Here is a 25095-nt window from a genome sequence, read left to right on the forward strand (position 1 = left end):
CCGTTGGCAGAATTAGTCCACGAGAATTCCGTTTGGTTAATGGACGCGGAAGGAAGTCAGTTCATGACGCAGGATGGTACTCTCTACAGGCCCCAAGTAGAACACCAACGCATTCAAAGTGCTTGTGCGACGTTAGGGGAAGACTTTTCAGACGAGGTCTTAAGCATCCGTAGTTTGGACTTCCTAGCTGCGAAGAAAAGAAATGGATGGAAGTCCACGCCTAAGGAATTTGGAGACATAGCCAAAGCCTGCGTAGAGCACGGCCATGGAGGTCTGTGGAACATGGAGTATGACGAAAACGAATACGTATCCTTAGACATGAAACATTGTTACCCTGCCAGTTTTAAAGGCCTCGGGGATTGCAAGGAGTATTACGACCGCTACGGGCATCCGGATTCGCAGTTCTTTCGTGTGTCTTTGCCAGGTAAATATGACGCTCCCAAGTCTACGGGGTTCGTGCGGTTGACCACGTGGAAGTTAGCAAAGGGCTTACATCCAATAATTTACGCGTGGTATGGGAAACATCTGCAGGAGAAAGAATGGATTCCCATACCCCTGCTGAAGTTTCTCGAAGAGCGCGAACTGCTCACATACACAGCGCATGAAGCCATATTGTGCCGCTCCGCGTTTACGCAATGGTTGCCAGAGCATAATCCCACTGCTAGAATTGTCATAGGCAAATTCACCCAGGGTGCAAAAGAAGGAGAAAAGCACATGCAAAGGCGTTTGATAACTGACGACGGAGAGTTGAGCTTCCTCGTAAAACGTGCACATGAGCAAGGAACGATGGTGTCCGTAGAGAAGTGGAATTATTTCATAGAAGGCCAAGGGGAACGGCAATGGAATGCGTTGTGTTATTACCAAGATCATCGCCCGCAATATTACCATTTACGCGCCAGCATGCTCGCATATGCGCATATTAATCTATTGTCAATGCTGTTGCGGTTCGACAAGGAGGATATCCCGCGCGTGGCCACGGATTCTTTGTATGTGAAGCCCGAAGTGTTAGAAAAAATGCAAGAATTCTACACCGAAGATGAACTCGCAGAAAGCGGTCAATGGCGCGTGAAAGATGAAGAGATAAAAGCTTGGAGAGAACGTGTGGAATATCATGGGAAACACGTAAAAGGTGCCGTCGTTCCCACTGAGGAACCATTGCCATCCGTTGTGGACCCCATTTCTTACCAACGCTTTTCGTATCTTTATGGGCCCGGAGGCAGCGGTAAAACCACTAGGGTTTTGGAATTGTTCCCTCGCGTGAAGGTATTGACGCCGACGCACCGTCTGGAAAGAGAATTAACGGAAATGGGTTACGACGCACAGACTTATCACAGCTTCTTTCGCTGGAATGGTCAAAAGTGGGTGCCAGAAGCAATACGCGACATACCTCCGGTGATATTATGGGATGAGATTTGCACCGTGCCATTAGAGATCTTACAGGAATTCGTAGACTTCCTCCGCGGAAAGTGTCAAGTGATATTCGCCGGAGATCCATGCCAGCCGCCTCCTATTTGCGGAGAAATGCCCCATAAATGGTTAAAAGGAATGGTAGACCATGCAGAGGAAATCAACGCCGACTACCGCAGTAAGGACGAAGTAAGAGACTTAAAGGCATCATTGAGAGGCCTCAGTGATGCCGAGCAAAACAAGACGCTGCGTAAACGCATCCGAGCGAAGTCTTACGAGGACTTCCTTTGCGCGTGGCATCCAGCGGATTTGGTGTTGAGCAGCAAGCGCGCAGCACAATCGCGAATACAGAAAGATTTGTTAAGCGTACACCGCGAAAGATTCCCTGGCCATTTGGTGCCCGTTTGCTACAAGCCCCACGATACCCGCATGCAGAAGAGAGACGTGTGGGTGCCGGGCACCGACGTCCAACTGCGAAACGCGGTAACTCATGATAAAGTCTGGGTGCCTATGGGAAAGGTTGAAAAAATAACCTCCCATCCAGATTGGCGTTTGGGATATTGTATGACAGTCCACAGCGCGCAAGGGCTTACCATAAAAGAAACCTTATGGATCATAGACCAGCGGTTATGTTGGAGTAATTTGATTTACACTGCTGTGAGCCGTGTGGAGCATGCCAAACAGTTGCGGAGGGCTTGGGGTCCGCAATTGCGTTACGATAAAACGCCAGAAGATATAGCAAAGGAGAACATTGCTAAGAAACTCCTTCGCTATAAGAGACACGACGAAGGAAAAGGCATGGTGTTCGACCTATGCGCGGACGACGTCTATAAGGAAGGGGCACGGTGTGCCAAATGTAACATACCTCTACTACGGAGGTTTGACCCGAATGACGATCAGCAGTTCTCCGTGGATCGCATAAATAATAAACGCGGGCATTGCAGAGGCAACGTAAGACTGACATGCCTAGAGTGTAATCGGGCGCGTGGAGCTGCACTACTCTGAGTCTTTGGGGACTATGAGCAGCTCTTCCTTGACAAATCCACGACTTGGGCCATTTAGGTAATACAACACGGGTTGCCCTTCCTTGGTGATGGACTTCGAAATCTCATACGTTTCCAAAGACCAGTTAGGATCCGTGGCTCTCTTACTGCCACCTTCGAGTTCCCCCGGCTGATAGAGGTATCTGACCACTATGTCGCGGGGGAGCTTTTTTTCCTTCAGTCCGACCGCCCTCGAACTTCTGACGTAGGACTTGTGCTCCACGTGTTTCTTTTTTATAGCATCCTTGGGTTTCATTCCCGTAGCCCTGGCTGCCTCGTTGTTCAAAGCCGCGATGACCTGGGGGAGCCTCTGAGTCCATTCCCTGTTGCGTTTGGAGGGATCTTCCAGCTCTTTCCAATACTGGTACCCAAAGAGACGCTCGGCCAAGGTCTTATTGAATCTTTCGACAATGCTCTGACCCCTGTGGTACTCGGCTTCGGCTCTCCTAATCTTAGTGTCGTGGTCTTTCAGGGTTTTGGTAACCACGCCCATGAACTCTGTCCCCGCATCCACTTGCAGCAGCTTAGGCCATTTCAAAACGCGCTTATAAATCCTACCTAGGGCTTCTGCGACTTCCCCAGAATCCTTGCTGGTTATGGGTTCGGCGTCCTTGTATCTGCTTGCGATATCGACTACGGTCAAAGCGTATCTATAGGTCTTTTTTCTCACCTTGTCGTGCGGTAAGAAAAGCAAATCCGCCTGATGAACTTCCTTAGGGGTATTTACGGTAAAGCTGGGCCTGGGAATGTACTTGGGCACGGGAAGATAAACCTGCCAGAGGGTTTGTTTTTTTAACCAGTTCTTAGCTGTTTCTTCTGATACCCTGGCCGCGGTCGCGAGTTTCTTGATGGCCGACGCTCCTCTCCAATAGCCTTCGGGCCCATAGTAAATCCTTTTGAGTTTGTCCTCCAGGCGGCCCATTATATGAATTCCAGGACAAGATTGATCTTACGTCCGTTAAAATCCACCGTCTTTCCGTCCACCTTAACGGTGATGTTTATGCTTTCTACCAAATTAGACAAGTCATAGCTTAAAGAAATGGGAGTGTATTCTTCTGAGTCAAATGGATTACCTTTGGGCAGAAACTTGGACATAAGAGAAGACTTTTCTCCATTGTTGTAACTATGAACCAAGTCGCAATAGACTTCGTAAGAGGATGCGACTTTCCAACTTACGGGAACTGCCGTGGTGGTAATTGCCTTTTTCGAGACATTTAATAAAGTTCCTAATGGTTCAAACTTTCCTAGGGTTACTGTAAGGTTCGTAATGTTATGTTTGAGGGTCATTTCGTGCGGCAACCCCGTGGTGAGAGTATAACCGTGTTTTGCTAATTCCTTAGCAAGGGTGATTGGTGTGTAATGTCCATCGGGCAGCAATACGCCTTGATAATTGCCGCTGCCTTTATGCACGGTGACCAAGGCATTGACTAAATTATACCAAGAATTGTACAAAGAGCAACTAACCAGCCTAACCTTATGGGCTTTAATGGGGGGATTCAAATAAGTGGTAAAGTTATTCTTGTCGCTTTCCAAAAAGACGATCATATATTTCAGGAAACACAGTTTCCTTCTAGAGGCTAAGCGCAGCTTAGACTAAATACGCCAAAGCTACGCCTCCCGCCAGCCCTGCGACTCCTACGAAGACCAGCTCATTGTCTTTTTGTTTCTTAGACGGTTGGTAGTAATTCTTAAACTGAGGCTTTCTCATTCTAAAGTCGGGGTGCGCCTGCGCATAGAGCTTAAAGGCGTAGTCTGTATTTTCGAAGTTTTTATCCGCCTGCATTTTGTCTTGGTAGTTCTTATCCAACCAATCCCTGTAAGCTTGTCTTTTTTCATTCCAAGCTGCCACGTCTCGCTGATATTTCTCCAGCGCTAAATCATGCCTTTTCCTTTCGGCGGCCAAATCTCCGCTGCGATCACCTCTAACTAATCTATCCAAATATTGACCACCATAATTAGCTCCAGTGAATGCTAAGGCTGCAATAACTCCACCTGCGACTAAGCTAACCATTATATGTTAGGCAGGTACTTTTCCTTCCGTAGGTAATCCTTTACCATGATAGCCCCGCCTACGGCAGCGGTCATTTTAGCAAAATTAGCGAAGCTCTTGCTTGGGTCTTCAGTAAAGTCTTCTTTGAGCACTTTCTTACCTACCCAACCAATACCCGCAACGATGGAAGTAATAATAGCTGCTTCTTCAACAGTTTTCAACAACGCGGTCGACATTATATTACAAAGCGAGAAGGTTATTCCATTTCAGGGATCTTACTTTTTCTAACAGCCTGTTCCTGCACGGGCGCGTGATATGTTGCGGCCTCCCACTTTACTTTTGGCTTCGTAGCCCGCCATTGTAAGTAAAGGCTGCCTGCTGCTATAGCAACTCCTAACGCGCCGATGACGTACCCAGGATTCCAAAAGGATTCCTCTTCTTTTTCCTCCACCTTTTCCTCTTTCTTTGCTTTGTTCTTCCTGTTCATCTCTGCGAGCTTCTTTCCGGCAGCGACTCTGCCTGGAGATTTAGCCTTGGTAATCTTGGTATCTTCTACGGGTGGTTGTTCTTCGGTGCCACTCATCTTATATCTAAGGACTTGAAGGACTTGACAAGTAACTTGATGACGACTTGACAATGACTTGGCAATGACTTGACAACGACTTGACTAAGTACTTGAGGTGACTTGACAACGACTTGACAATGACTTGGCAATGACTTGACAACGACTTGACTAAGTACTTGAGGCGACTTGATCAGGTACCTCAGCAAGTGCTGCCTGGAAGACCTTTTCGACTTCTCTGTCCTTCTTGAAGTCCTTCCAAGATGTTCCGAAGGAACCTAGTACCTCCTTCAAGTCGACATGCTGAGCTACGTGCAAAGCCGCAGAGGCGACTGCCATTAACTTACCGCACTTCAAAGACAACCACCCGCAGGTTATCTTAAGTTCTTGGGCGATGACATAGTCCTCGCTTATGTCCTTCCGTAGTTGCTCCACGTCGTCTATGGGCAGCGCAAGTCCAAGCAATTTAGTCGCAAGTCGGATAGCGGAGTCTGCTACGGCGTCCGTGGTCTTACTTGCAAGGGCGGCCTCGTACCTCTTATGGAACTTCTTAACCTCCTCTTCTGACAACTTATTAACCTGTTCATGGGTAAGTTCCTTGCCTATCATTTCTTTACACTTCCCCGAAGACACGAGGATGTTAAGTTGTTCCTTTAGTAGAGTGTACAGAATCCCATTGTTTCGGCAACCATTTTCGGCTACCTTTTTTTGTGTCCTAAAAGATACCAATCCGTGTTCCAAAAGAGCGTATGCGTGTCCCCAAAAGAGTGTATGCGTGTTCCAAAAAGATGTGCGTTGGTTTGCGCAAGAGTTTTGGATCTCTACTTATTTTTATTGTTGTTCGTTAACAATCAACAATAAATACTAAGACCCCTTTTGGAGAAGGTCTGCAAAAATGCCCGAAGAGAATGGAGGCCCCTTCTACCTTCTTTGTAGGGCCACGCGCAATGGTGCAGCTACGTAGCCCGGAATTCGAATGTTGCCTATTGTCTCCTGCGCTCTGTACAAGCCACCTACCACATCCAAAAGGATTTCTATCGTGCGCTGTTTTCCTAGCATGTATCCAGCTATGCCTATGGCTATGTACAAATACATGCTATATCTGTGGACAAACAGGTATCTACCATATGGATCCATAGGGTATTCCATGGACAAACATAGGGTATGTTCCGTATCTACCTACATATATGGCCACACCCAAGATGCTATCCAAAGAGGAGATTGCAAACCTTTTGGAAGACAGGAAGAATGGAATGGGGCTACAAAAGGTAGCCAAGAAGTATGGTGTGGGTATTCCCAAAATACGCAGGATAGAGCAGGAAAACAATGTGACGCCTGCAATTCCAGAAACGCCACCTACGACAGATTTGCAGAAGCATTTTCTAGAAGTGCAGGATTCCTTTGCCATTGTTTTGGACGACCTAGGAAAAGCAAAGGAGGAATTGCTGGCCGAACTTGCAACCACAAAAAAAGAATTGCTAGACCGCGTGGACGATCTAGAAAAGCTTCGTGCGGAGCTGTCGTCCAAGATACAACCGCCTGGTAGCGACGAGGATGGCTACTACAGCGAGGAAAACCTAGAGGACGAAGTGGAGGAAATATCCACGAAGATAGACTGGCAAATAGCCGGGAATATAGTATTTGCCATCTTTGGCATTGGAGCATTGCTTTGGGCGCGCATGCAGCAACCAGTGGAAAAGGTTGTCTACTACGAACGGCCACAGAGGCCTTCTAAGATTCCGGAGATGGAGTAGAAAGGGCGTCTACCAGATCGACACCCTTTGCGGAGACGTGCACTATTCTGTCTTTCTTCTTTGCTTTGGTAGTCTTTTCTCTGCCTATTTTGCAATACAAAGGCGCTGGAGATGTCCAGTCTATCTTTTGCTCGTCCAAGAAGTGTCCCCAGACCGGAGTGGTTGCATGTTCTACCGTGCAGCCCTCCAATACGCACTCCGAACATAGCTCGGAAAGGAACAATATTGTCCTTTCTTTTTTTCTGTAGGTGGTTTTGGCGTAGCGCCAGCATTGGTATTCGCCCGGCTGCATGCGCAAAGCCTGCGTACATTCTTTGTTCGGTGGCGCTGGAACTTCCAGTAGCTTTCCTGGATTCTGCGGCATTTTGTGGTCTATTTTTCTGGCCAACTCGTGGTATGTGTCCAAGCCTGGTCCTTCCGGTACGAATACAGTTGCTATGCCATTTTTCCACTCTAGCAATATTTCTTCTCCGGGTATGGCAGTGCGTATGTTGCCGTTTGCTTCGAACTTTCCAGCTGCAAATGCCTCCAATAGGGCTTCCGTGGCCCATGCCACAGACGTTTCTCTATTCCTCCGCAATACTACGCGGTGCCCTCTTGCCAACCAGTTGGCATCCAAGTCTCTGGGGATCGCATATCCTAGTATCTTGTAGTCTCCTGCGGGTATTTGGTCCATCCTATGCACTTTGGCTCTGGGCGCCTCTGGGCCAAACGGGCTTTCTTTTCCAAAGAACAATCTACGCAGATTGTCTGTTCTTTTGGAAATCCTATCCAATAGTTTCCTATATTTTTCCAACTCTTTTTCTATGGCTTTCCTGTCTTCTTCCTTTTGCCGCAGGATGTTTTGCTTTTGCTCCGACAGCTCTGCGTGGTATCTCTGCGTGGCTTCGACCCACTCGTCGCCTTCCAAATCGTCCCGTATGTCTTCCAATCTTTGTTCTCGTTTTCTTTTGGATAGGAAGGAGATCCTGCGGTCCGTAGGTACTTCCAGTATTCCGAAGAGACTCTTTTCTACTCCGATCCTTTGTGCCTTCTTCGTACGCCATATCCACTCTACGTGTTCCGTTGGGGGTAGCATCGTGGCAATGGTGGGGGCATTTGCATGCACTCGAGTGGGAAACTTGGACTCCGCCAATACCGTAGGCGAGTCTTTCGTGTAGCAGCGCAGCGGAGCTATTTCCACAGGTTCCATACTAAGCACATCTATGCGAAATATGGGGCATTTGCGCAGGCCAAACTCTGCTATGGTCCAAAGTACACATTGTTCCCATTTGTCGTTGCCACGAACTCGCACTCCGGCTATCCTACCCGTTCCTGCGTGGCAGTACCACGCTAGGAATATTTCTCCCGTCTCTTCGCAGCAAATGCAGCAGCATCTATCCAAGTGTTCTGCGAGAGCCAACCACAAATTCTTTGGCGGCTGTACTACGAATATGTCCTGCAAAGGTTCTATGGTCTCCGCAATAGCGTTGGTGTGGGATTTGGAGAAGTCTTTGCCGTAGATGGATATTTCCACTCTGGTGCATCCTCTTTTTTGCACATCGGGGTGCAGGAATGTTCTACGCAAATGGTCGTTGGGGCAATCCACGTACTCTGCCAACTTCGCTCCTACTGGGTTTTGCACTTCTCCGGCCTCGAAGTTCGACACTATCTTGTTGTATATTTTGGTTCTCTTTCCGTCTTCCATCCAAGTACAAACATGGTTCCCGACGGCATGCGTATTGTCCAAAATGGTACCGTTGCGCCAACCAACTTCTCCTTGTTCTTTGTAGCCCATTTGCCGCAGTCTGCGCACCAATGCAGCTCTGTCCAAAGTACCGGAGAAATCCTGTGTGTAGTCCACGGAGTAGATGCCATATCCTTGCCCATACAAAGCCATGGAAAATTTGCGTACGTTTTCCCCGACATCTTCTATTTGCAGCTCCGAAGTGTCTACTTTGGCCACGAAGTATCCAGCAGGATCTGTGTTGTGTATTCCATACCATTTGCCTTTGGCATTGGAGCGCTCTTCTATCTTTTCGATGTTTTCTACGATCTTTCCCTGCTTGCAGGTATGTACGATACTCGTGGGCAGAAACCCACCAAATGCCACTGTTGCTGTCGTAGATATCTGTGCAACTATTGTCTTTGCATTTTTGCAGAGCAGCTTCTTGCCATACAAATTCTCTTCTGCAACGAAGCCATATACGAATATGTCGTCTACGAATGGCGGCAATCCTTCCAGCGGCTGCAAACTGGTAGTACCTTCGTTGTTGCGTAGGTAGTCGCAGTTGGATATGTTCGGCAGCAAGTTCCCGTCGCATGCATTGTCCAGCAGCAAATGCGCCAACACTCTACTCTTTGCTCGTATACCCATCTCTTGCAATGTAGTCGAAATACTCTTTTGGGAGTCCATGTCTATATCTAGGAGCAGAAGGTTTTTGGCTACTACTATGGATTTTCCCGCGCGCCCTTGCTACGTCGGGGAAATACTGTGCACAATCCAAGAGCGGCGTTTCGCAGCCCATGCATAGTAGAAGCGCCCTGTTTCGGGGCCCTTGCTATCCCACGGACATTCCTGGGGGCCCTTTCTGGCTCAGTGGGTGCACAAAAAAATACTACTTTGTGTCTACTAGGAATACCCGTGTGGGAGTTTGCCTGGAAAATGGGATTCTGTACAGGTAGGTAGTTTCCACACATACTTAACAACGATTTAACTTCGTTGTCGACATTCTGAGACACCTTTCGAAATAGTTTCCACACATACTTAACAAAGATTTAACTTCGTTGTCGACATTCTAAGACACTCTTTGGAATAGCACATACACATCTTTTGGAACACGCATACACTCTTTTTGGGACACGCAGTGACGATCCATACAACGCGGTTGCGAACACAAAAAAAGGTAGCCGAAAATGGTTGCCGAAACAATGGGATTCTGTACACTCTACTAATATAGCCCTGGCAAGAGCAAAGGCTAACACCATCGCCGACTTGGTCTCCAAGGCTCTGCGGGACCGCCGCATAGACGACACGGAGTTTTCTTTGATCCTCGCGGAGGAAAAGAAATACGGCGAATTAAAGTCGGGCAATAAAAAAACCATCGTGAAAGATCTTTCCGAGGAATCTCGCAAACAGATCTACCAGAAGGCAAAGGAAGATCTACAAAGAAAACTCGCTCAGTAGACATCTGCTTTGAAAAGAACGTAGGGGGATTTCGACTGCACATTTCATCTTCTCGGAATCCATTCTAATAGGGGGTGGTTGGGGTCTATTTGCTGGAATATTTCGTAAATTACGTCGGGGTAATAAGGAATATCCTTATCCAGCTGACAAAACATCCACTCGGCCCTTTGCATATCTGGGACATCAGGAATACGCCTACCGGTAATTTCAGACAAAAGATAGGGAATAGCTTTGTAATATTTCCCTAGCTTTAATTTTTTCAATGTCTTTCGTAGACTTTGCGGCGAGGGCTCTTCCAAATTGTCCACGATCTCCCGCGTGTCTAAATACACCGGATGCAACCCCTGGATATAATTCATCCAGTCCCTGAAGTATTTCAACCTCTTATATGGCGTTTTCGTGCGACCTCCATTGGCGTAATACTGTTCTTTGGTAACATTTGGCACCGCATTACGAATATTCTTACCACACTCGTAACACTGTGCTGACGTGTCCTCCTCTATCTGTATTTTTTTACCACAACACCAAAAAGATTCTGGCTTCGGTATGACAACTTTAGGCGTTAAACAAATCACACAGAAGTCGTTAACGAACTTCTTACACTCATGCATCGTATATCCGACAAATATTTTAACCTCCGTTTGCGACCCCAACAGAGCAGCAGTTAGGCACATTTCGCGTGTCGGCCGATCGCGCAAGACCCCCTGTAGGGCGGGTTACCGACCTCTAAAAACCCACCCCCCCCTGATGTTTTTCGACTTTCGATTTTTGGCTTTGTCGGCGCTCCGCGAGTCCGCCTAACTGCTGCTTCCTTTGTAATTTGCCGAACATTATTCATTTTTCCCTCGTACAGGTATGTTATCATCATTGGATGTTATGATTCTACTATATCTGTCCTTACTGCCAAAACAGGTAGTGAGAATTAAACTTGTAAAAAAGCACTTTGTTGACTTTACATTCATTATGTTCTGTACACACATTCTTATTTGACTCTATAAGATAATTAATGCTAATCTTTGCATTGTGCCATTGTTCCTTTTAGAGAAATGAAACTGGTAGCAGTACGGCGATGGAGTACGTTGGTTTCAATAGGAGCATCAACTTCCTTCTTCAAATTGGCCTTACAATTGGCACCTTCGTATCTGACAGACATCTCTCCATTGCCAAACACATGCGAGAAAAGCTGCCAAATATTACTCACTATTTTGATCTTTGGCACCTAAAGAAATGTATGAATATCTAGTGGTATTATTATTAATATCATATTTTATTAATTATTGGTGTGACATATTTTAAACCTCTACACCACTTATTTAATGAAGGCAAAGCAAATATTAGTAAATATTTACTACAGTTATCTTTGAATATCTCTTGGTCAACTATACCTGTTTTCATGTCACCTTTGGAGTCAGAATGATTGTTTATGAATACATTTATTCTAATGGCATATGTATATTATGATAATAATAGTAATATATTGCATTTAATTTGCAGCTGTCAAGAAGGCTCTGAACAAAGTTGCAAGAGAAAAAGGATGTGAATTAATCAAGGACTGGATTCAGCCTTGCTTAAACCATCTCCATTGGAGTGCGACATCAACTGTCTGTGGAACCGGAAGAATCATCTGGTCAAAATTCAACTCCTTCAAAAGCCACATTCTTAATAGGCATAAAGATCTACCTGACCCTCTGTTCAATAAGTGCTCACATGCCGATGACATAACACCTAGGAAATGGCTTATCCCTGGTACTCTTTCTCTATTTTTATGTTGATAATTTCAAAATTTGTCACCACTGTTTTGTTCACACGGTTTTGGAAGAGTGATCCAAATTCCATTTCCTGGCCAAATCCCATGCTCTCAAATTAGTTATGTTTTTGAGCAACTCCAATTCCCACTTCTTATTTGCAAATCCCAAACCTGGTGCATAAAATTGAATTTTTCTAGCCCAGAAAAGTTGACTCCTAGTACCTAGCACCTATTTGACTGTTATAATTATGTTATTTTTCTTTATTAGATTCTGTGGCATATGAGAAACTGGACAAAGCATTGAGCAAAAAAGGAATTGTTGCTGGCATTAAACAGGCTTCTCCTTTATCGCAAACAAGTTGCCTCGAGGGATTTCACTCGCTACTAAATCAGTTTTGTCCCAAAATGATTGCATTCTCTTTCCCTGGAATGTATTGCAGGTATCTAGTACTGTGTATAACTTGTATCAATATGTATTTTTGCTATATATATTTTTCTAATATTATAATCATAGTATTATTCTCATATAAAAGCTATCAAGAAATAAGACATAAATGCATGACTAAATATTTGCATTCTTGCAAAAACTTGAATTGCAATATGCAAAATAAAGAAACAAATGAAATCAAACTAAGATATTCGAATAATAAGAATAATAATTTGTTATAATCATTCTCTTTGTTTTCTTTCCTTCCAAGACAAATACTTGCTGTAAGCCACTTCAACTACAATATCATTAGAGAGAAAAAAGAAGCCAGATGGATCAGACCAAGTGAGATTTATTTATCCGAAGTTTAAAAATGGGGAGGCTACTGTAAGAGATGTGAGAATAAAACCAGATTATGGTAAGAATTGCTATTTCGGCACATCTGATTTAACAAAAAGTCAAAAAATACTTGTATACATGTTATTGTTTATCTTTTATCAATAGGGTATGTGGAAGAGATATACATCACTTTTCTCGAAGCATTGCAGAAAGAAGACATGTTAAGAGAGGCACAGAAAGAATTAAAAGAAATGACCCCACCATCAATGAACACGATGCTGGTAAAAGAAAGTAAAACTGTGGCTTTGGAAAAAAAGGAAAAAAGAAAGAGTATGGTTGTAGACAATGTACCACCCACAACACCATGTGAGTAGGATGTTATTTCCCATTGATGTTTCTAAGTTTGAAGAGTGCCATCATCATACCTGTGAAATTTGCTTAGCTGAATAGCACTGAATAGTGCTTACCAAACAAAAGAAAACAAATGAATTTGTGCTAATTATTACTACTATTTAGATTTTGTACTATTTCACTGGTTATACTGACTGCACTCTGTTTCAGTGTTCAAATATCACCAAGTCCTTATTCAGTGCTTTCACTATAGATCTTTCTTCATAATTAGACTGTTGTGTCTAAGTCATGAAGGTTTATTTCTAATATGTTGAATAATCTAACAGTCATAACATAATAGAAGTATAATATAAACTAACAATTTTGTCATCAACTATTCACTTCATGCTAATTTGTGCATTACTTTTATCAGTATCACAGGTACTTGAACAAGAAGCCAAAGCTGCCGAAATGGAGAAAACAAAGAAGATTGGAGAAGGCAGGATAGAGAAATCAATCCCTCATTGCACTCATTGCAAGAATCCCATGAAAGGACACAAGAATGTGAAAGACTGCCCTAAAAACCAGAAAAGCAGTTAATACTCTCTTGCTTTTAGAGTGAAGTTACTAAACCCGTGAAATAGAAATTACTTGTTAAGGTGTAATAGTCAAATAGACACAAAAGAAAACAATGGCATTAGAGTCTCAGTGCTAAGGTGTATTAGTCTACTATCCATTTCACTGGTTTAGTGACTTCACTCTTATATTAATATGTAGAAATGTATCATTTTGTAATACTTTTTACAATTAATTATTTTATAATTTTTTATTATAGTTGTAAGTGCAATACAAAGTGACAAATACAAAACAACCCTCATAAAGGCAATTTGAGTCATTTCTATTAGACCCATGATACAAAGTTGTATAATTAGTGAGGAGAGTCGAAGTAAAACAAAAGAAAACAGTGAATATCTACTACTATGTAGTGCAATTTTTTTCATGCTTCAAGTAAAATCACTCTAATGCAATGTTCTGTTTATAATATAATATGTATCACTCGTTATCTTCGTATCCACAAAAATCGGTGCTAGGAAACTGTTTTCTTATCGAGTGGTATGCACAAGCAGGCAGTGGGATTCTCTTGGATCCTCCTCCTTGATAACCATGAACCAATTGGGTGAATTCCCTGTAAGCTGTTGCACGGAGAAGCCTAAAATATGAAATGATAATTTGTTAGTATATAAACTTATCAAACAAACAAGAATATATTCTTGAAATAAACAACTGTCAGTTACGATTGCTATTTACATCATTATCATGGAAATAAGTAATACTTTAAAACGGCATGGTATGACTTGTAAAGCACGTGAACAGTAAAAGATATAAGAAAATAAGGAAGAAAACATTAGTCATAGTTATCTTACTTGTTCTGGGCCCATGTAATTAAAACTAAGCTTAGAAGAAAAAAAAAGGATTTACTCACTCTTCTTCACTGCCAGTTTGTCTATACTTATATCCGTCGATAGTGCGGTATTTGGCACATGATGAACGTAGGGACCAGCGATTTAAACAAACAGGCTCAAACCCTGGATGTAAGGTCACACAAATGGGAGGTACTTCCAAATTCTTCGAGCACTTCGGAAGACTTCAGTGACTCGAGACAACCCTCTATTTCGTGACAGCAATTACACTCTTGAGGTTTTTGAAGTAAGTCTTTCTTGCAATGACCGCATCTACACCTAAAAGAGGAAACGTTTAGATTTGCGAGTTAGTAAAAAAATCAAAACGAAACTAAATATTTTGCAAAAAGAGTGAGCTTGTAGCTAGATCTTGATAGTTACGTACCAAGCGCTATTCGGCGTGACGCCATCAAATCTTTCTTGAAGCTTTTCATTTCTCTTCTCGATCTTTGAAATTTCTTCGTTATATTCACTGAGCCATTCCGCATCAGCAAGTGGTTCTGAAGAATATGGTCCTACCAATTCGTGAGATTCAGACCTGGGGTAGCTATCATCTGACTCGTGTGTTTCAGCATGTTGATGGCATTCGTCCTCTATTTCTCCATCCTCTTCCTCTGAATATATACTTGAAATCTCGCTTTCAGAGCTGCAATCACTCCCGTAATAGTTCGTAGCCATCTTGTGAAATTATATATTGAAATTTATGTTTTTTGAAGGAATGAAAGTCACTAACGGGTCAATGTTTACAATACTTTGTCTACTCGTATCCTTGACAATCGCTTTTCTCGGTTCTCGAATTTACGTCACTAGTTACCAGTCTCCTAAAACACGGCCAACACGACTGGGCGTCGCCAGAAATCTAACTTTGAAGGCTGATTTCGAGGTGAAAAAAATTCGAAATCGAACAATTTTTTTTGGAATATTTATTTATATCATCTAGAGATGCCAAAACCGTAAAAAAATTCTAGACCTGATATACACTTTAATAAGCTATGTTTGCGAAAAATGGCTTAACATACTCAGGAGATAATAAGCTCAAAAAGGGTGTCCCAGATTTTTGATCTCTGTTTCCTATCTCTCGCTATTTTTGATCAAATTTCAGCGATCGCTTTTGGAGTGTTGTTTAGAGTAAAAAGCGTCATAACTTTGGAAAGAAATTAAATTTCAAAATTCGGAGACACCCTTTTTTGGATCATGAGTTACTTTATAAACTCTCCAAATTTTAAAAAAAAATCAAATGAAATCCAAGGGACTTTTAGCTTTTTGAAGTTGAGGTTTTAGCGACAAAAAAGATTCGAGAAAAAAACATTTCTTTGTTTGGAGCCGGAAGCTGCAGGGAGCCAGGATGGTGTTGGCCAAAACACCTTGAGCCTTCCATTTTGTCATCACTTGTCAAATTATCTGGTGTTCTGGACGATCGCAATGTAGGATCTTTTTACAATGACAAAGGAGCATGACAGATGTGCATATATTAAGCGATGGTACATTTCCGGTATTGATAAAGTCACGATTTCGATTTTTCTCAAAATTTTGGCTTTTCCAATAAAAAATTGCAAGAAGTTTCACAAACATATGAAAGATAAAAGTTTAAAATTACGAGCAATTCGTCATTTTTCGTATCCTAATACCTTAATTATACAAGAATTGTCTTAGTTACTATTCGCATGAGAGTATGCAAATTTTAGTAAGAAAAAAATTCACCTAGCATTTTGGTAGCGGTAGTAAAATGACGTCACACCGACGCTGACTTAAATGTATTCACATTAGGAACACTATGATCCGTGGCCAATAAATAAGTATTCGAGTTTTGAATCGGCTATTATTTTGAGTCCCAAGTCTTCGTATTCTGAGAGAAATAATAATAATTGAAATATCCGAATAATGAATCTATTAATGCAACCTGTGAGGGAAGGGGGGGGGGATTACCTTGAACCGTTTTGACTGTAACAACATGTTTTAAAGCATACCTGAATACTTGGAAGGACTAGTCATTTTAGTTGTAGTAACATTAGCCGAATAGCTCCACAGAAGTGACATGGTCGTGTCGTGTGACCAGTTGCATAGATTTCCAGCGTCAAAGCTGCAACTGCATTGATCTGTTAATCGACACCAAAAACAGAAGCGTGAGGTATAACATTAAGGATAAGCATGAATTGTTTGGCTAATTATTATTAAGACACACACGAATCAAAGTATGATGCCAAGGCTGCCAAGTTAGTAAAAAATTGAAAATCTCATAATTACTTTTTCCAGTATCTAAAGATAAAAGCAATGCAAAATCCCAAGTCCTCTCCTCTCAAAAACCTACTTTTCTAAATCAAGAACCGCCACCCTTCTAAACTTAACGACAAAATGCATATCCTTTCTATAACCCTTGCATGGCGAACCCTCATTATATTTCCCAAAATTTAGGTACCCTGTCAATTAAGGCAAAAAAATTAATTTACCAACAATGTCAGGCGAAGATCTTCCCATTTCTGCGGTTATTGAAGTCAGGACGATTGCACAAATTAAGCAAAATATTTTCTTCTTAATGTGCTCCATTTTGCTAAAGTCACATCTGTAATGCAAGATGAAATAAACGGAGTGAGTTTTTTTTTTTAAATTAGGTTTTTTATGTAGTAAAATTAATGCTTTTGTCAACAAAAAAGTTTTTTTATTGCTTACTGTTATGAAAAAAACATATTGTGTACAAAAGATTTTATTAGTTTCATAAATTTTAAGTGCTTTCATGCCGGAACATTTGAACCCTAACACAACATCTAGGCTGAAGCCAGGGCAGCAACGGTACAGTTTACTCAGAGAATGAACCCTGAATCCACACTTACGTTTGGCTTCGCGCAGTCACTACCTTACGGGTCGTATCAATTTAACGCGTTAGGTTTGGGGGGGGAAGGGGGGGAATGGAATTAAGTATATATATTAGATAGATATTTCAGACTTTTGTGCATATTCGTCTGTATGTTTACATAAGGTATCTGCAGTATTTGAATTAGACACCAGAAAATACAATAACTAGTACTTCGATAAACAATTGGTTATTTGTTGTCGGCTTTCAAAGTGATAAAACGATCGGCAGCAAAGCCAAAATTGTTTGACCAATGGAAAGTTATGATAAGTTCAGTATTCTTATCTTTTTTCACATCGTTGAGAAAATAGACTGCACCTAAAACTGAAACCGCACTTTTATGGAAAAAAACTTTTGAAGTTTCTCGGAAAAATTCTACGTAATCTTAACTTTATGTGCACAAGGATTTCAAAACTAGATTTTGGTTTTATTTGATTTTATTAACCCAAGGGCTTTTTCAGTAATACCATTTTCTAAGAAGTTCAGACTAAGAAAGTTCTGTCGCCATGTGTGAAATATAAAGTCAAAAAAGATATATTGTTGAAAATGTTTTCTTGCCAGTATTTTCTCAAAAGTAAAATTCATGAAATTAGAGCTTTGACTATGATATTCTGACGGAAGTCAAGTATTTGGCGATGGCAACGTTTATTGAAATAGGTGTATATATATTTTTAGCATAAGTAAAAATGTTTTTTAAAAGAAGTATCTTTGACAACTCACCTTTGGTTTTTTAGTCTTTCTCGCTTCAAGGCTCAACTTTCAAATATAATTAGTCTGAGACTACAATCTATTCGACTAATCTATACCTAAACTAATATTGATCGAAAATTGGTCCCTTAGGCCAAATGTCTTAAAAACAAATAGCTTCAACTTTTTTGATTAGAATATGTCATGAATTTTAATATTTTGGCTTCTCCCTCGGTACATTTTAACATCAAAGATGTGTATACGATTACGACAGATCTTTGATATTGATGATGAAAGATTTGTTAACACTTTTTATCACTTCAAGAGATTTTCATCATTATGTACATTTTGTTGATTAACATTTGACGTCATTGAATTGGTTTAGATTTCAAAGAGATTCTATTGTTTTGGAGTTCGATTTCTGACACTGGATGATAGTTTCAATATATCTCGTAGCTCCTCACTATCGCTTATTGTCTATCGCTTCTTCCTATCGCCTTTTTTTGGTGGCTAAAAAGGTCCTGCACCATCACGTGCCCACGCCCATTATACAGCTTAGACTGTCTGTGGTTAGATGGCAGAACAATAGAATCCCTTTGGCCTCATTAAATATGATTTTCTTGTTCTGCCATCTAACATGGCTGCCGTACGCATACTTTGTGTCCTCCACGGCCACGATTAATAATGATAATAGTAATGATAATAACAATAATAATAATCATCATCATCATTATCATCATAACAAAAACAAAAACAACAACAACAACAACAGTAATAATAATAATAATAATAATGATAATAATAATAATTGTAATAATAATTGTAATAAACTCTTTATTCAAAGAGGGTAGCACGGAATAGTTACAAAATAACTAATAAACTAGTGGCCCTCAAAATTATTAGCGTTAAAACAAAAGATTAGTCTTAATGCCTGTCTTTTTTATATTGTCTCTGATTAGCTAAGAGTTAAATGACGTGATATTTCTATTGACACATCACCATTTTATTGTGTATAAAAATGTATACGTCATCTTCAAAATATGCCCCCTAAAGCAGCCCTACACAGAACTAAATGATGTCAAAATAAAACAACAACAACAACAACAATATTTTTTTTTGCACTCAGGGAGGAAAGAATTACATGAAACATAAATTCAAAATTGCAAAAACACGAGCACAGCTACCTAAAATAGCTGAAAAGCTAAAAAGGTTTTATCTAACAAAAGTACACATTTTACTCATGACCCTCCCCTCTGAAGCCTGGCCCAGCCCCCCCCCCCCCTCCCCCAATAAAAAGCGTTCCTCCTTCCCTAATACAAACTTACTTATCCTATGAAATACTCCAGTTTTGAGTTTATGTTGCTCAGGGTTAGCCTAGATTTCGTGTAGGATATCATGTGGTCCAGTGAATGTCCGGAAAACGATGGAAGAATTTAAGATATTTATAGTTTTCCTTTATTTCAAATATCAGTTTTCACGTACTGTATTGAAAACATGTACTTCAAGACTTCTACATTTTTGAATCATTGTCAAATTAAAAATTGGACAAATTACTTACTAAGATTACCTCCAATGAGACTTTTCTCGAAGTGTTGCAACTGAGTGACAACCAAGTTGAGTTTTTGTCAATGATTTCCACTGTGTTAAAATATAATCTTTTTGAAAATTGTAGTACATTTTCGAATACTTAAAATCAAAAGGAGTAGGTGCGTAAAGAAAAATGCATTTTTCTGGTAGTGCGGCACAGGAAATGAATAGTAGAATGGTCATTCGAAAAATTGAATTTTTGAAATTACTTTCTCAGGAAGTTGAATTTAAAATCAAAAGCCATTACCTTACCCACGAATAAATAGTGGTACTTTTAGGATCTTTCTTGGTGTAGCAAGCTTTATTATATTTTGGGTTAGTTTTTTTTACAGGGTATTGTTTTGCTTCAAATTCGTTATCTTTGAATATTGTTTTATTGTGTTGATGCCTTGCAACACCAAGAAAAGATCCAAATTTTAACAATATCATCAGTTTGGATTCTGGGAAAACAGGAAATAAAACGAACATACACGAAGCCGATTGATATTAAAAGCCAAGTCATTCATGATTCTTAAAAATAATTACTTACCAGTGGTAAAGGCATTCTAATACATGAAAATCGTTATGAATTGTACCGTTAATTTAAGGTGCAAGACTGCAAATATGAGCGACCGAATAGTGATAAATTAACCAACTCAGGAAGTCCAAAGAACAGGTGCTTAGTTCAATTTCAATTATCTAGAGATAGACAATAAAGGTTGCGTATTTTTTGCCACTATTCTGAGACCTATATGTTCGTTATGCTATTGTCATTCGCCATAAAAGGTAAAAACATTCTTTGGTATATTCAACTTAACAAATAGACATTTTAGCTTTTTATGTGTCTGTCCTCTTATTGACGATAAATTTCGTCATCACATTGTCAAAGTAGTGTGGATTCACGAGGTGTATCTGTTTTGTAATGAGCATGCGCACTAGCATCTGTTTTGTAATTTTGGATTAACAATTATATTACACTATTTTGTAAGGAGCATGAACGTTAATTTCTGTTTTGTAATGAGCACGCGCACTAGTATCTGTTTTGTAATGAGCATGCGCACTAGTATCTGTTTTGTAATGAGCATGCGCACAAGTATCTGTTTTGTAATGAGCATGCGCACTAGCATCTGTTTTGTAATGAGCATGCGCACTAGTATCTGTTTTGTAATGAGCATGCGCACTAGTATCTGTTTTGTAATGAGCATGCGCACTAGAATCTGGTTTGTAATGAGCATGCGCACTAGTATTCTTTTTGTAATGAGCATGCGCACTAGAATCTGGTTTGTAATGAGCATGCGTACTAGTATCTGTTTTGTAATGGGGATGCGCACTAGTATCTGTTTTATAATGAGCATGCGCACTAGAATCTGTTTTGTAATGAGCACGCACACTAGTTTTTGTTTAAATTCAATAGTTAGGTCTGTAGTTGAGAAGCCGAGAATAGGAGAGAAGACTAGAGAGGTTAACAGAAATAAATGATCATTCCGTTCAGACAAACCCCTTTTTTAGGACAATTTTCTTCTTTTATATTCACACCTTTTACTAAGAAGAGCAGTTGTGATAAGCAGCAATTCAAAGTGATTATGTCAGGTTTTAATGCGACGAAGTCACGTGGAGCGATAATATAAAGTCGTGATTTTGTTTTTTATTTGCGGGTAGTAATGTCCTACATTTCATTGGCGTAGTTGATTTAGAAAGATGTTTTTTTTTTATTTTTCTGGTTGAGTTTTCGATTTTTTTTTCTCGGGACTAAAATTTTGTACCGAAAATTCTAAAAGTTTCGTTTACGCCTGTGCTTGGATTTTGCATTATTTTGCCAATAGCCAGCAGTTTAGCATTCAAATGGATAACTGAATTGGATAATTGAACTGTGATTGGCTAATAAATTACATACACCTATTTAAAAAAAGGTCATCGCCAAAGGCGATAAGCGATAGGTCATTCCGACATGCAAATGGTTTCATTGAATACATATAACATTGAATCAGTCTCAACACTAAGGTCCATGTTCTTGACGAGAATAAGAAGCAGAAACACAAGTTATTCCAGCTATTCTTGGATCTTGGAAAGGGCTATCTTCTATCACTTTTCGCTTATTGCATGCTGCTTTTGGCAATGACAACGTTTATTGAAAACGAAATAGGTGTATATGAATGGTTGAACTCAAATAGTGTGGCAAACCAATACAATGCTTCATTAGTTGATCCTAGATGGATTTTTCAGAACCAATATGCAATCTCACTGTGACTGAATAATTAACCAGAAAAGCTAAATAAATTGACAATATAGTGTTAGAAACACTACTTAATGAAATAAACTGAATTTAACGACGAATTATAATGATAACATAATAAGTGTCTAATATTTATTACTGATTATTAATTACTTATTGCGACCATGTATATAAGAATCGAAATTTGTTCGTTTTAGATTGCAAGTTTTTGAAAATAGAAAATTGATATTATCATTTTTTTAATTAGCAAAAACTCAGGGCTCCAACTTCAGATAAAATAAATAAATAAATAAATTGACTTTATTTAACGAGGATGACATACATTACTGGTAGCCCAGTAGTTTCCATTATGGCCCTCTTACAATTAATAAACTGAAATGAAAGATTAAATGAACATAAAGCGTGTTAAGAATCCCAGCTGGCTAGGATAAAAAAGATAAAAGAGGTTTAAAAGAAAAAGTAGAAACATATCATTATTTAGTTATAATTCTTCAAAGTTATTAAAATAGATTGTTAAAGGTACTAGTTAAATCAAAAATATTAATTATCTAAGGAAGGAATCACATGTCGTTTAGTATAGCACGGATTTATTTTTTAATAACACTTTTTGCATGGTTTTGTTTTTCTCTACTCTCTTCCCCCAAGAACTCAGAAAAATGGATGGATGGATGGATTGATTGATAAAAGGAGGAATGGATAGATGGAGGAATGGATAGATGGAGGAGTGAATTGATAGATTGGTAGATGGTGGTGGACGGTCGGAATAGAGTGATAAATCGTTGGATTGGTGGAGGGATGGAGGGATGGATGGACGGACGGACGGACGGATGGATGGAGGGAGGGAGGGAGGGAGGGAGGGAGGGAGGGAGGGAGAGAGGGAGGGAGGGAGGGAGGGAGGGAGGGGGGCAGGTAGGAAGGATGGGAAGGATGGATGATTGGATGGATGGATGACTAGATGGATAAATTACGGACAGATGGAAGAAATGACGGATGAAAAGACTGGTAGCAATATATACTACTTGACATAAGATTAATCCCTCTTCCAACCTCTTTTATATTCGCGAATTTTTATTTACAACTTACAAGATAATACTTGAAGCTTTCGATCACTACGGAAGCATATGGTTGCCGAAAAGAAGCATAATCGAAAAAGCCGTCTTATATGGTTGTGATTAAGAATTTTTTTTTCATCTAGAGTTTATTAGATACTTTACTTCCGTAGGAAAAAACAAAAAAACAAAAAAACAAAAAAACAAAAAAACAAAAATGGACGGAAAAGAAAAAAAAGGTTCGAAAGCGTCATAACTTCTGACTTGGCATAGATTTTGATAAAATTGATTTACTTTCCATTAACCAGTACTTATAGAAATACTCTTCTTAATATAATTACTATAATTTTTATTTTAAGCTTTCAGTTTTGGAAAATTCGTGTTTTTGTTTTTGAATTTTTCATGTTATTGAAAGGACTTGCCGAGCACGTCATAGTAAATCTCAATTTCGCTTAGTCTATCTCTTTCTCTTTACTTCAAATGAACAAAAAACAAAACGATTTCAATAACACAAAAGATTTCAATAACACAAAAGATTTCAATAACACAAAAGATTTCAATAACGTGTTTTATATAAAGTAATAAACGATATGTCCCACGAACACTGGCTATTGAGAATATGTTTCCGTTATGCTGCTCTAACTGCAATGCCAAAATAAATCGATTCTCAATAGTGAAAATGTTCAAAAAGCCATCATTTCAAACACAGAAAGATCCATCAATTATTTGCCACAAATAAGCCACTTTTTTCAATTGAATCTTGAGTGTTTTAGAAACTATAAATGGATCATTTTTTATCACATTGATGTAGATTTAATTTTTTTCACGCGCGCATATTCTATGAAACGAAATTTAATGTTTTCTAAGGGAGTAAACTTTGTTTTGTCGGTTGTGCCATTTTAATTTCGGATAAACCTACTGTTCAAACTCGTCTTATTTCTTAGGGACATCTGTATTGATGAAAAAAAATGCCGTTTGAAGATGCCACGCTGTTGAAGTAAACCTTTGCGGACGTTAAACCTAAAATACATTATACTCAAGGATTTTACGAAAGATTTTTGGCAGATTGAAGTTTTAGATGCTTTTCTGGATTCTCAGAATGGAATTGGAACAGGAAGGATTATATGACAATTGAAGTTGGATTGATTATAGTTTTAGCTGACGAAAACAATGTCAATAATTGTGTTTGTTTGTTCGGATGATTGATGCGACCAAGATTAAACTCTGTGGAACACCACAGATGTATCCTAAAGTCAACAACCGTGTAGTTTTGTTGAATGCTGAACGCCAGAAACATGAATGTCGACCCGCTCGAGAAATTATCATGCGATTCTCCTAATTAGTATTATTGCGAACAAGCCAAGATTTAAAGAAAGGCAACAAATCGTAAGTACATGTAATACCATTCCCACATATAACTTATAAGTTATTTTTTATAACTTAGTTTTTTTGAACATGTTTTTCGGGAAATTAATTTATCGCTAGAGTACCGATACAAACTAATTTTACTTGGAATAAGGATACATTTAATTTAGATCAATGAATTAACAAAATGCGTTTTTCATTTTATATATATTTTCCCGATCTGTTGTTGTTATTGGTGCATTGTACTATACACGAATGTAAGTTATAAGAAGAGGCTTAATTTTTGATTTGATTTAATTTTCGATTTGTTTTTATCAAAAGGATTAAAAAATGAATAATAGCCACAGTTGATTCTGAACGCATTTAATCTTAAAATAGTGCAGAATTCGCTTTGAATTTGTTTTAGCAATTTTAATCTATAAAAAGTTTTTTTTCAATAAATTGTCCGTAGTGATAAACGTTTCTTGAAAGAAGTAAAAAGATAAAAGTAAGATAGGAAAGAAGAAAATATAACAAGAATGAAAAATCTGAATATATTTTATCATACGGGGAAAGAAAATAAATGAAAGATAAGAAGAAAAAAAAAAAAAAAGAAAAAAAAAGAGAAACAGCTGGATAGAAGAGAAAAGGAAAGGAAAGGAATGGATGAACATAAAGGCGGAGCTTGACAGAAACAAACTTGATCCCATAGAAAACAATAAAATGTGTTTTATCTATAATCTATATAATCCTACAAACGTCCAGATATGTAGTAATTTCATTTATTTGTGAATTGAGCTTTCGTTTATCTAGATATTAGAATCTTTTTTTAAAAGAAAAGAAAAGAAAGAAAGAAAGAAAGAAAGAAAGAAAAAAAAAAAAAAAAACCCGGCACACAAAAATTTCGGAAAGAATAACGAAAGTAAGAATGAAAAAACTAAAGACAGAAAGAACAGAGGAAAATAAAGAAGGAAAGGAAAGAAACATTAAACAAACTTAAACTTGATAAACGGAAGTCTACCATGCACCGTTCAAACTTGACATTTTGCGAGCGACATGAATATTTAGTCAAAAGCAATTTATATTTAGCCAGTATTAAAAAACTCTTTTCATTAAAGGCTGATATTACAAATTTATCATAAA

The 25095-nt window shown here is 39.4% G+C and overlaps 2 protein-coding genes and 2 pseudogenes across 4 annotated transcripts in view; 2 read left to right on the top strand and 2 right to left on the bottom strand.

The window, feature by feature from the left end:
• The window catches only part of LOC116305127 (uncharacterized), a 71783-nt gene that overhangs the window by 40672 nt on the left and 6016 nt on the right, over positions 1-25095 (bottom strand). The window contains exons 2-3 of the mRNA XM_089026002.1: positions 16673-16785; positions 16193-16321 (exon numbers count right to left, since the gene is read on the bottom strand). Of these exons, the coding sequence (XP_088882128.1) occupies positions 16193-16321; positions 16673-16769 (226 nt within the window). The 5' untranslated portion in view covers positions 16770-16785. The remainder of the gene's footprint in view (positions 1-16192; positions 16322-16672; positions 16786-25095) is intronic.
• On the top strand, positions 10736-13793 carry LOC148914032 (uncharacterized; annotated as a pseudogene). The gene is made up of 7 exons (XR_016121611.1): positions 10736-10775; positions 10965-11151; positions 11417-11668; positions 11938-12109; positions 12368-12514; positions 12601-12801; positions 13199-13793. The product of XR_016121611.1 is annotated as an uncharacterized LOC148914032 (transcript).
• On the bottom strand, positions 13819-15178 carry LOC148914033 (uncharacterized; annotated as a pseudogene). Its single transcript, XR_016119046.1, has 3 exons — positions 14611-15178; positions 14249-14504; positions 13819-13975 (listed from the first exon to the last, which is right to left on the bottom strand). The product of XR_016119046.1 is annotated as an uncharacterized LOC148914033 (transcript).
• The window catches only part of LOC116297509 (uncharacterized), a 48178-nt gene continuing 46958 nt past the window's right edge, over positions 23876-25095 (top strand). Inside the window, exon 1 of the mRNA XM_031705749.2 lies at positions 23876-23994. Coding sequence (XP_031561609.1) covers positions 23908-23994 — 87 coding nt within the window. The 5' untranslated portion in view covers positions 23876-23907. The remainder of the gene's footprint in view (positions 23995-25095) is intronic.

Source organism: Actinia tenebrosa, unplaced genomic scaffold (genome assembly GCF_029948245.1).
Source record: "Actinia tenebrosa isolate PJP-AT-01 unplaced genomic scaffold, QUT_ActTen_1.0 PGA_scaffold0__85_contigs__length_37466705, whole genome shotgun sequence".
Classification (NCBI taxonomy): Eukaryota; Metazoa; Cnidaria; class Anthozoa; order Actiniaria; family Actiniidae; genus Actinia; species Actinia tenebrosa.